This window comes from Equus caballus, chromosome 14 (genome assembly GCF_041296265.1).
Source record: "Equus caballus isolate H_3958 breed thoroughbred chromosome 14, TB-T2T, whole genome shotgun sequence".
Taxonomy (NCBI): domain Eukaryota; kingdom Metazoa; phylum Chordata; class Mammalia; order Perissodactyla; family Equidae; genus Equus; species Equus caballus.
This window is the reverse complement of record NC_091697.1, coordinates 84,871,683-84,884,589: the sequence shown is the minus strand read 5'-3', so window position 1 is coordinate 84,884,589 and position 12,907 is coordinate 84,871,683. Positions and strand designations below refer to the sequence as shown.

The 12,907-nt window shown below is 38.7% G+C and overlaps 1 protein-coding gene and 1 long non-coding RNA gene across 3 annotated transcripts in view; one reads left to right on the top strand and one right to left on the bottom strand.

Moving 5' to 3' along the window:
- Positions 1-3,568, bottom strand: part of LOC111767873 (uncharacterized) — a 57,303-nt gene extending 53,735 nt beyond the window's left edge. The window contains exon 1 of the long non-coding RNA XR_011425158.1: positions 3,365-3,568. This is a non-coding gene — a long non-coding RNA (uncharacterized lncRNA). The remainder of the gene's footprint in view (positions 1-3,364) is intronic.
- An 18-nt stretch (positions 3,569-3,586) lies between these two features.
- Positions 3,587-12,907, top strand: part of FAM174A (family with sequence similarity 174 member A) — a 43,956-nt gene continuing 34,635 nt past the window's right edge. The window contains exon 1 of one of the 2 annotated variants that reach the window (XM_023617926.2): positions 3,587-4,285. In XM_023617926.2, coding sequence (XP_023473694.1) covers positions 3,846-4,285 — 440 coding nt within the window. In that variant the 5' untranslated portion in view covers positions 3,587-3,845. The remainder of the gene's footprint in view (positions 4,286-12,907) is intronic. The other variant, XM_001918316.6, reaches the window with a different exon arrangement.

The window sequence follows — 12,907 nt, the reverse complement described above, 5'->3', positions numbered from 1 at the left end:
GACTAGAATATGTCCACCTAAATATTAAAATTTCCAGATTTCCAGAAGCTAGAAGTGGCCACGTGACATACTTCTCTCTAATGAGACGCATGACAAAGGCATCGGGTGGGGTTTGCGGGTAACCAATTGCTTTCATTGTTAAAAAAAAAAAAAAGAGACACACACGGCTCTTCACTTCTCATTATGCCTATTCCCCATCCTCCTGCCTCTCACCCACTCTGCCTCAGGAAGTTCTGACCTTAGACTTGAGAAGAACATGACACAGCCAGCCATCTGATCCTAGAAGAATGAGGTGTCTGGAGCAAAACTGAATTAAACCTCTGGACTGGAACCAAGTCTGTACAAGGTCAGCTTAAATCAGTCAATCCCAGTTTGTCCAAAGTGAGAAAGAAATGTTTTTTTTTCTGGGAGAGAGTTGCCCTGAACATCTGTTGCAAATCTTCCTCTCTTTTTTTTCACTCCTCCCCAAAGCCCCAGTTCATGGTTGCATATTCTAGATGTAGGTCTTTCTAGTTCTTCTATGTAAGCTGGCACCACAGCATGGCTACTGACAGACAGGTGGTGTGGTTCAGTACCTGGGAACGGAACCCAGGCCACTGAAGTGGAATGTGCCAAACTTTAACCACCAGGCCATCAGGGCTGGCTCAGTGCTTATTTTTCTGTATGCCACTGAGATCTTTTGGTTACGAAGCATTATTCTAGCAATAGCTGATCGAGATAATAAGCTAGATTCAAATCATGGAAACCTTTAATTAGAAGATAAACCATAGCAGGGAACAGCTCACCTCTGCTGCTAGACTGCCTGGGTTCAAAGTCCAGCTCTATTGCTTTTACTCATGCGGATTTTTGCCAAATTGATTACCCTCAGTGTAATCACGGTGTCTCAGTTTCCTTCATTGTAAAACAGGACTGATAATGGATTGGGTGTTTTTGGTGAGGATTAACAAAGCTAATCATTTAATATTTGATAACATGATATCTGGTACACAATATATGCTTAATTAACATCCAAAATTATTGTCAATACCAGACTGAGAGGTTTAGATTTAACTCAGTAGGTCAGTGGTTTTTTAACAGTATTTTCATGGAAGAATGGTGTTCTGTCAGCTGAGGTGTTCCCTGATAAATTAGAATAATGGTGGTCTTTTCTTAATATGCAGATTAATTTAAGTAAATTGATATAAATTCCTTGTTCTAAGAATTTTTCTCTCCTATATGTTTTCAAATCTCCAGTGCTTGGCAGAACTTGTTTGCAAGCCAACTGAAAACAAGTAAATGAACAAGTAGTATTATTAATTTAAAAAATTCAGAAACATCAATTACACTTAGTTTGACAACTTGTCTTTTAAATCAAGATATGTGCCCCAAATTGTCATTTTGTATTACATGAGCAAAAAACAATATTTTCTCCCAGGAGACTTTCTCCTAGTTCCAGTGATGGAATTGGAAATATTGTTTCATTATGCTTTACAAATAATACGGTATTCTGCAAAGAACACAATAATTTGCAGGTGCTTTGCTTGCTTAAGATCACTGTTGACGAGAACTGAGACTCTCTGGGGAAAAAATCTACTTGTTTGTTGTTCTTTTGCTATTTTAAGAGAGATCTGAGCCTGAAAGTTTACCCTGGCAATAATATATAGAGTTTAATTGAAGGTAGAAAGGGCTTGGAGTCAAGTAGGCTAGTGTATAGCCCAAACAATATAAAAATGATTCCTTCTCAGAAGCAGGGAATGGAAAAAGAGCTGACTTATGAAAAAGATAAGATGTTAGGGAACTAGAGAAGATTTGACAAAATCTGAATACAAGTGGCAAAGAAAAGGAGAGATTCTTAAACTTTAGTGTAAATGAAAATCACACTGAGAGCTTAATAAAAATGCATACATAGTCCATGTCCCCACTCCTAAAAATTCTGGCTGAGAAGTTCTGGAATAGTGACCTAGAACATGCATTTTTAACAAATGCTATCTCTGATTCTGATTCAGGTGACTTGGAGTCACCTTTGGAGAAACATTAGAACATGACATGCTGTAATCATTTGGAACGATTAGTTTGGCTCTGTTATTTCAGGATTATTTAGCACTTTGCATGTCCCAGTTACTGGAAAGGACTGCTGCAGATGAGAAGACAAGGGTAAAGGGTGACTCTAAGATTTTATGCCTGAGAACCTGGGAGAAGAATAATACTATTAATCAAGATGAGGAACACAAAGGTAAAATGAGATACTGTAAAGAAAGTCAGACGATGCACTTTTTGTTTTTGGAACTGTTGACTATCTGTTTTTGAGGGGTGATAGGGAGTAGCATAAAATACCCAGCCTCTTCTACGTATGGCTCTGAGTAAGGTTGTGAATAAGGGAGATAGGAAATCCAAAGAGCCACTTTATTACTGATAAATGCCAGGTTGGAAGCTAAAATTAGGGTGTGTCACCAATGGTCTTCCTCACACTGGAACTCAGCATTAAGATGCCTAGTCCCTGCAATTCTACCAGGCAGGAACGACTGCAATACTCTGTTACCTCCAAGCAGCTAAAGGACCCTATCCTGTCCACTCTACCTGGAGTAGTCCTTTACAAAAGTTTTACTGTAGGTCAAGTACTGTAGACAAGTGCCACTTGTTATTTATAAGACACACTTCAGAATTCAGAATAAGTGCAGTTGTTTATTGTGTCATCTCCATTTGGACCTAAGTACTATCAGAGCAAGGATCTCATCTTATTTGTCTATCAGCCAATACGCATAATTTAGCACAGTGCTAAGCAAGGAGTAGAAACTCTAGACAATTTGTTGAATAATTTTTTAAAAAGAACAAATATTAACTTTGGCTTCTGGTCATGTGTTTTTTCGTTTGCTAGTATCTGCTCAAATCCATGTTATTGGTGTCAAAATTAAACAGGCAAAGAAGACTTTAGTCAAGATTATAGCAATAGAGGAGAGAGGCCAGAACTCAACTCCCCAGAAAGAAACAGAGCTGGAGAGATTTTAAAAGATTTAGGGAGCATCATAAGCCGCCTGTGTTTACTAACTGGGCTTACCCAAAGGAAAAGTGAACTTTTTCTCGTAGCTTCGTGACAGGAGGTAGTTTTCCAACTTGGAACAAGGTGCCTGTCTGTTAGGCTCCTACTCATCCACAGAGACTGAGAGATAGGAACGCTATCTTTTTTATTACATCTCAAAAGGACGACTCCTAGGTCCCTAACAAAGACAGTCCTGGGTTGTAAAACAGGCAAGAGCTTTAAAAGAAGATTTATATCTCAAAAGGGCAGAGAACGAAATTACAATTGCAAGCTTTCTAAAGTAAATGCTCTAAGGAAAGGGAGGTCGGGGATCCAGTGGCAAGAAGAAACCTGTCTAAAAATTTGTACCTGAGCTGAGGGAAGTGTCAAGCCTCTCTTCAGCAATCATTAGCTGTGGTTCTGCAGTTTTCACCAAGGAACTCAAATTATAAGATTCCGGTCTCTCACGGTTCCCTCACGCAAGGAGTTGCTTCACACTTTACAAACTCCTTCGTTTACGTTCTTACTTGTAACCCATCCGCTGAGCAGTCCCCGCTGCTTCCGGCAAGGCGCGTGCGCAGACCGTCGTGCGGGCCTGACGTCACTGAAAGCGCCTGCCTCTACATGTTAGCAACCCAGGGCGTCAGTAGTAGCAGTGGCTGCTGAGATGTACGAACTTCCGGTTCTTCTGGCAGCTGCCGCCGCTGCCGCCTCTGCCACCTGCCACGGCCCAGCCTCAGCCGGGGATTTGGTCACCTCTTCCTCGTTCTCCACTGCGCCCATGATCCCTCCTGCAGCCTGGGCGGCGGGCCCTGCGGCTCCCGCGTGGTGAGAGGGCGGTCTGGGGACAATGGAGGCCCCACGCTGCAGCTGCTGCCCCAGCCGCCTCCTGGCCTCCGCCCTCCTGCTGCTGCTGCTGCTGCCAGGGTTCAGAGGGCCTTTGGCGGTGCTGCTGCAGGCGGCCGAGGCTGCGCCGGACCCCGGGCCTCCGGACCATGGGTCGCGGACCCTGCCGCCTCTGCCGCCCGGCCCCACCGCCGCCCAGTCCCCAGGCCGCGCTCCGGCCGAAGCCGCGGGGCCGCGGGGCGCTGAGAGCAGCAATGGCAGCAGCCCCGGGGCGGGGCTTGCGGCCAGCGACCTAGGAGGGAAGGCGGGGGAAGAAGGCTCAGTGGGTGGCGGTCTCGCTGTGAGCCCCAACCCCAGCGATAAGCCCATGACCCAGCGGGCGCTGACCGTGTTGATGGTGGTGAGCGGCGCGGTGCTGGTGTACTTCGTCGTCAGGACGGTCAGGTGAGGCGAAGCCTCGATCAGCGGCCCCCTGCAGGCCTGAGATGGGCTGCCTGGTGACCTAGGAAGGCAGATTTTTGTGACCCGGCGTTGCCCCCTCCACGCCTCCAGTATCAGAGGTGTCTGCCTGAAAGAGACTGCGCAGATGAGTGTCTTAAAAGTCTGTAGTACATTTGGGAGAGAATTTAAAACAAATATTTTCTCCCTTTCATTGTAAATTGTAAATTAGTAACCCACCTACAGATCTCTTTACCTCGTCTCATAGAGCACACTTTGCCTGAAGAAGCTCTTGTATTCGATCACACTATCTTCTAATACTTCTCTCTTTCTACACTATATATGGTTGTGTGCTTTGTCATTTTGCCTATGAGAATGCAAACTTCTTAAGAACAGGATTCCTATTTAGTAGATTGTAAGTCTTAAAGAGTTCTTTGTACAATACTGCGACTTAGTAGGAAATCCGTTCTTACTTGAATGGAGTAATAGTAGTGCAGAAGAACCTTATTATGGGTATTTTATTTTATAAAATTTAAAAGAAGAAAAGTTTTTTCTTACTAGCAGTTTCTTAATATTGGCTTTTAATCTGCTGCCTAAGTAATTAGATTGTGCCATATGAAGTTTCCTACATTCCACTATTTTTTGACCTGGAAAAGTGACAGTTTTGTATAGTTCAATCTATGACATGGTCCCTATTAATCAGAAATATTTAGCATTCATTTTGCATGACACAAAGTATTTCAGTGCAATGTGGTATCGGTTGCATGATAAGATGGTAAATTGATACCTATGCAGCAAAGGAAAAAAAGTCATAAATATCCAGTTTTAATATTAGAGCAAATTTTTGGTAGCCCAACGAAACTATAAGTGTATCTAACTTTAAATTTGCAAAAATTTGAATTAATAAATGGATAAATTTGTATTTCACACAGAAAAAACCTTTCTAAAATGAATTCATCTGTAAATAATAATTCTAACATTCAAAAGTTTAAATTTACAAAATAGTTTTTTGAGCCTATTCTTGCTACAGAATACTAGATCATGGACTTATTTAAATTTCAGGTTTGGAACAGATGTGATCACTTAAATGACACCTTTCAGTTTACATATAAGGAAACTGATCCAGAAGGGTAAAGTGATTTATCTGATGCCCTATGGGGTCTAATGATAATCTATGATTGTAAAATCCACTGCTTACTTTGAGTTTTTTTCCCATTAACAAGATATCTATGTCCTGACCTATCATCAGCCTTTTGATTAAGTAAACTGGGCATTATGTTCTAAGTACCTATTGTACATAAAAGTAGGCGATTGCCACTTATTTTTCTGCCACCCTTAATGCTTTATCAAGTAGAAAAAGAATTACATAATCCAACTAGTGATATTTGTTATTGTTATCAATAGCCTCCATTTAATACATTCCTTTGTTACTGAAGTAAAATTGTTTTATGATACTAATCATGATATTAAAATATTCCAACCATCTAATAAGATTGATTTAGAATAATCTATAATAAAGCCTCTTTAAGTGAGTTAATTGGGGACCACCTCTGTGAAGAGCTGACATAGAGAGCCAAGACGTCACTATTAGAAGGAGCTAGCCAAGAGAAGAGCTGAGGGAGCACTGTCTAGGTAGTTTCCTCCTCTATAAAATAGAGGATAGATTTTCAGGAAGGCACTGGTTTATTATTTTCCAAACTATTTCCGATTTTTCCCCTCTATTATTTCATATATTTCTTTAAATATGTTTATTTAAACTAAATGTTTCCTTTTAAACAAATCTGTTTATTATTTTCTGAATGGAAAACCAACATCCCTTACTTAAATAGCTGGTTGAAAAAGTACGGTGTAAACCAGTAGTTCTAGACATGTGGTCTAGGGAACCCTGGGGTGGGTGGGAAAGTTCTCTGAGACCTCTTCAGGGGATCTGCAAGATCAAAACTACTTTCAAAATAATATTCTCTTACAAGCTTATTACAAGAAGTTGATTGATATAGTTTCGGATTCTATGTGGCAACTAACCTTTAAGAGACTACCTCTTGTTGAGTTTTGGTGTAGTATCAAAAAGGAATAAACACCAGTATCTGAAAAGGGTATTAAAATGCTCTTCCCTTTTCCAAGTTCATATCTGTGTGAATCTGGATTTTCTTCATATCTTTCAACCAAACAACACAATGCAAATGCCTGAATGCAGAAGCAAATATGAAAATCTGTTTTCTGTTTTCTCTTTCTTCCTATCTTCTATCTAGTTCTATCTGCTTAAGCCAGACATTAAAACGATTTGAAAAAATCTGAATCAATGCCATTTTTTCACCTTTTTTTGTTTTCTTTTTGACAATATATTTTCCCTAAAAAGTTATGTTAACATATAGTAGATTTATTATTATTTTAAATCAAGTGTTAAGTATTTTAAAATTTCCTTAGGTTTAATTCACGTTAAGTATTGATATATAATCCACATAAATATAAGCTTTTTGGGCTCCTGAATAATTTTTAAGAATGTAAAGGAATCCCAAGACCAAAATTTTTGAAAACCACAGGTGTGAACAATATTATTTGAGCTAGAAACTATTGGTTCACAAAAGCTAGCAAATCCAGGCCCACTGTCTGTTAAGGGGGAAGTTAGAAAATGTTTGTGAGCTGTTAGAAACATATTACCACCAAACTGAGACTTCTTGATATAAAGAAAGATTAGGAGAAAATTGAAGCAGAAAATACTTTTCTCACTATATAATTGGTATTTAATGCTGTCTGTGTATTCCTGTAAAGATCCAGAATACCCTGAGTATTATGTTTCTTATACATATTAATTATGGGTCTGATGATAACTTTTTTGGGATGATCCTTCTTCATTTTGCTTCCACCTTATAATCTTATATGTAAATGTTGATTGCCATTGATTTTCTATCTTCATTTCTATGAAGCTTGGAAGGGTATGGTCTTTTTGGTGTGCTTCTCTTGGATGACTCACTAATGTGTTGTGTGTTAGCAGCCAAATTTTGAACTGTGGCTAAGAAAAACTCCACTCTTTAACCAGTATCTAGTACATTCATTCAGTCAAAGTCCTAAATTTAGTTGGCTACCTGATGTCCAAAGCTTGATTGATGCTGACAATGCTGGGCAATGTTCAGAGTTCATGCTTTTTGCTTCCAGATTATGAGATGAAAACGATTAATTTTGGTAAATGCCCATTTTGGTCCCGCACTTCCAAAGTATGTGGGGCAGCATACCAACATTAGTTATTTGTACCAAGGGGGAAGAATGGGTTAAAATCATCATTTTCTTGACTGACATGAGGCAACACTGAGAATATTTTGCCTGTAAAATACTTGAACTCCGTGAACTTCCAAATTGTTTTGTTTTAATATAATTCAGTTATAATGAGTATGAAACTAGAAATATTTCCACTTTGAGCCTGGAAATATTCCAAAAAACAATGAGATTCTCTGTAGAAATTGAAAAATATATACAAGGAACACAGTAGGAACAGCAGACTTCCTAAAAATACATAATATCTGTGAGAAGAGGCTCATTGTCTGCCTTATTCTCTACTGTATCCCTAGTGCTAAACATTATGTACAACATATGGTAGGCACTGAATAAGTAGTTGCCTAATGAATGAGTGTTCCTAGTTAATCCTTTATATTGTAGGTGGCGAAGATTTGGAAATTTAAGGGTAATTGCTACCCACTGATAGAATAAAGAAGTCTGAAGTTTTCAATTAATACTTAGATTTCCTTCCTCTCTGTAGGGCATCCTTCTCACAGGAAAATCTATAAAGCAAGAAAAAAATTACTCTATAAAGTCATTATTATTTTTAGCATATATGTTGATTATGTAAAGGCAATTTCCGGTATAACTTTGTGAATAATGGTTCTTGCCTTAAAAGTGGGGAATTATTTCTTTTTTCATACCATAACATTGATGCTTTTTCATTTTGTGTTCAATATGTTGTGTTAGAAGGAGACCAAGGCTTAGATTCCAACCCTGACACTTTTTTCCTCTGTAATCTTTAGCAAGTCATGTAACCTTTCCAGTTTAAGATCTCTGTAAGCTGAGATAGATAGCTATTTTATATGGTGGACATGGGCATGAAATTTAGTATGCTAGCCCCTATTCAGGTAGTCAGTATTTATTCAGCTGCTCAGAACCTGGGCATTCGGGATCAGTTGTGAAAGATATAGATATTTCTGCCTCCATGGCACTTATAGGCTAGAGGAACAGAGAGACATTAATCAATCAATCACATAGATAATAAAGAATGTACAGAATGCTGTGAAAACAAATTAAAAAGCAGATCCTAGTAATACTTAGTGTATGGTAAATACCTAATATTAATTTAATTTTAATGATTACCACACCTATAAGCTAAAACACAAAATTAGGTTTCTTTAAAAGAAGAAACTTCCCTATGTAACTTAAACATTACTTTTGAGATCTTACCATTATGTTATCTAACATTCATTAATTGCTTGTCAGATACAATGCCCACATACTTTACATGCATTTTCCAATTTAGTTCTTGCAAAAACCTTCAAAGTAGGTAATACCGTTCTTGTACAGGTGAAGAAATTGAGGCTGAGTACGATTAAATAAGTTGTCCAAGGGGATATATATAGGACTTGGCAGAACTGCATTGAAATCCAGCTCTGTCTCAACTTTCTCAACATGCCTAGCCACTATGTTGCTTCCTGTAAGTACTTAAAGTAACCAGTTTAAAGTGATATTGTATTTAAGGATGGCTATGGAGAAAAACCAAATGGATATTGTGTGCACAGTGCCTTTCTGTTTAAAACTTAATGGATTTTGTGAATATTAAATGCCCCAAATTTTACTTTTAAAAAGTGAGTCTACCCTAGCATTTATTGATCATTATGTCTGTGCGAAGCTGAAATAATTTAGTATTCTACTTCATCCCCTACCTCCCTTTTCATCCAAAAATTTTCTTGATTTGCTGGATGTAGTCAGGGAGTGGTGGCATTTTAAAGCAACTTCTGTTAATATGATCATACATATTTCTAACTCAACTCCTCCTAGAGCAAGTCATTATTGCCTTATGATTGTGAGATTGGTAATGATCTTTTTCCCATCTAGTTAACTTAAGAAGAATCTCAGTTAAGAAATTTATTTTCTTTTTCTCCCAGAAGGCATATGGTTTCAGCACTCCTTGTGAAATCATAAGACATCTGTAGAAATCACTCAGTTTAGGCAAAAACAGGGAACACTTTGACTTTGTAACATATATGTGTTTACTCACTCCCATTTATTCAGTAAATACTACTGAGCACCTCCTGTGTGTCCGGGCTTGGCCCTGTGATGAGGATTAGTAGTGCTCAAGTTGGGAAAAGTCCTGCCTGTGTGGAACTTCCAGTCTAGTTGTTGATAGATCCTTGGAAAGTGGAGTTTTCCCAGCAAGTATAAATTGTCCTTGTTTGCCATCATTTATTCAGCTAGGTGGTGTATATTGAATGTTTCATGTAGAGAGACCCGGAGCTTGGGAATGTGTTTAACAAGTACACGTTCTTAAGGAATTGATATTCTTTGCAGAGATGAAAATTACCTTCCCAAAATGTTTAGTCATACTCTTAAAATGATGTAAAATGTTAATTTGGCTTTGTGGTAAATGCCAAAATGTCAAGGTTATCATGTCTTAATGGTATAGCAGTCTGATATGTCCAGGGTCAGTGTGAAATGAAGTTGCTGAGGAAGACTCAGAAAAACTCCTTGAGAACAGAGGCTATTCAGTTACCATTTTTTTAATCCCAGACTAAGCACAGTGTTTACATCCAACATTTAGTGAATGAAGCAGGCTTGGTTAGACTGAAAAAAGAAATGTTCAGGTAAGGAAAATAGTTATTTTATTATTTTCTCAAAAGAAATAACATCCCTTATCTTTCTCCTCCTATATACTACTTTCATGCTTCTTTCTAATATTAAAGGAAGATTAAATTACTGCTTGTATCAATTACTATTTTAGTTAAGTATGTGAAACAACCCTGGCCAAGTTAAAGGGGATTTACTGGAAGAATTTTGAGATCTCAAAAAGTTAAAGAGAAACTGGAGAGTAAGGTGTTGGGAACAGGTAGGAACTAAGGCAGGTAAGGAGACAAACCAAAATGCCAACGAGGTTTCTTTGCAGGAACATTCCATTGTATGATTATGCAGTAGTTTTCAGTCTCTTTGTCCCTCAGGTCAGGAATCAAATTCCAAGGAAGGATAATTAAATTTGGCCCACCTCTTGGCAGGGATGGTGACAATCCTAATTATCATCTCACCAGATTATTTTTGTATGTTGTGGTAGAGATATTACCAATAAAGGAATATAGAGCGCAATAAGGAAAAGGATGCAAGCACCAAAACCACAGATGTTCACCTCCCTGATCCATCTTTGCTCTAGGCTTTGAGGAGGAATATAAATTATTCATATCCACCTTGCTAGACATTTTTTAACCCACCAATTTAAAGTACCAGTGTCTAGGACTGCCTCAAAATGTCGCGGACAATTTGACCAGTAGTCTGTAAGGTCACTAATCACCTCCAAATTACCAAATGTTCTTTATTCTACCAGAACAGTTTTCATTGTGAAAAGTTCTCTGCATTTGTTACTGATCATTTCATTCTTATTTTCCTCTATTGACTTCTGTTCCATTATACTATCCTGATCTCATTTCAGTGTAGCCTGATGGGAAGTCAGGTTCCTTGAGTTCTAATCCCAGCTTTGTACCAAAGTACACTAGCTGTGGGCCTTTAGGTGAGTTACATGGCATTGCTAAAGTTCAGCTCAGGTTTTGTGAAATAGAGAAAATGATAATATTTACCAGAAAGGAATGTTTTGCGGATCTATACAAAGCACAGTTCCTGGCGCATAATAACTTCAATGAATTTTAGTTGTGATAATGATTATTATTTTTCTTCTCTTAATACTCTTTTCTGATCTCTTCCACTGGTCTCTTCCCTTTTCTCCTGTACTATAGACATAATCTAGATTTCTGCGAGTGGTTCTAAAGCTATCTTTTTACTCTGTTCTTCCACATGTGATAATAGGATTTTCTGTATTTAAGCAATATTTATCATGTGTGCAATTCTGGGAGATAAAAGTAATGAGGTTAATTTGTTCGGGGTAGGGTAATGGGGTCAGGCCAATTCTTCCCAACCTTTTTCATGTCATGCCACACTTAGAAATTGATGTCCGTGTGGGGTTAATGCTTGAGACCTTGCCCTGATCTCTGTTCACGTTGGGCCTTCCTAGCTATTCCAAGTGCTGAGGGAATCTTTGTTGCATGTATGACAGTGGTTGTGGAGTGGTTCTAGGATGATGCTGAATGTGGATTATGTAAAGAAGTACCTGGACAAGTTATCATATGAACCAGCTTTAAATCCAGTCAAATCAGTCTGTGATAAATTTTAGTGATTCTTACATCACTCAGACTGCTCTGGGTACTGGGACTTCAAAGATAACTAAAAAGTCATATTTTCCCTCAAGATGCTTAACTTCTAATGAAGGAATGCCATTGCTGTTTGTGGTAATAGATTGAACTTTGAGGAATGTGGTGACAAGAGATCAAGCTAGTCTGAGGAGGATGCTTGGGAATCTCGTTCCCATAGACAAGTCTATTTGGAAAGTCACTTAATATGGCAAAAACTATTACATTTGTATAGAAGACTGAGATCTTTGTCTCTAATTAACGGGAATGATCTAAGAACTTGCCCTATAACTGAATCCACTTTTCATTCGGCCATTTCTCCTTGGTTATTTTTTGGTCTTAATCTTGGCTGTGCAATCAGGGAGAAATATTGGATGAGAGAGAGAAAGAGGAATGTCCATTTAAGAACAGAATATCCAAGTATATTCGAATGTCAGTAGTAGAGAAAGAATCAGTAGAAAAGGAAATACTGAGTTAAAGGAAAGGAAGATCCTTGAGAAGACATGGAGAGAGAGAATCTAAATAAAGTCCCTGTGGTAGGAATAGCATGGACAGGAGAGGAGCGACATCCTCCGCTGAAATGATCCTGTTGCACATCGTTCATTCCCTCCTCTGCTTGTTACAGTCTGGTTTCTACTTCCACCACTCTAAAATTGCCCTTGCAGCGGGTAGTTAATAACCACATCATCTCAATTTTATGAACATTTACCTCTCTTTCTTGTAGCAATCAATACATTATTTCTTACTTTGGCTTCTGACTTTTTCCTTACCTCTTCTGAGTTTCTTCTTACCTCTTTGAGTGTTTTTTCCCCATCTTCTCCACAAGCTGCTGCTGCTGCTTTTTTTTTTTTTTTTTTTTTGGTGGGGAAGATTGGCCCTGAGCTAACATTTATTGCCAATCTTCCTTTCTTTTTTTCCCTCCCCAGAGCCCCATTACATAGCTGTATATGCTAGTCGTAGGTCATTCTAATTCTTCTATGTGGGATGCCACCATAGCATGGCTGGATGAGCCACACCCAGGATCTGAACCCGCAAACCCCAGGCCATTGAAGAGGAGCATGCGAATCCAACCACTCAGCCACTTCGCCAGCCCTCCCATGAACTTCTTTCTCCATGGACTCTTTCTATTTTTAGGATTCTTCTACAACTCTAAATTCCTAGAGAGCAGAGCCTGTATCTTATTCGTCTTTGCCCTAAAGACCCT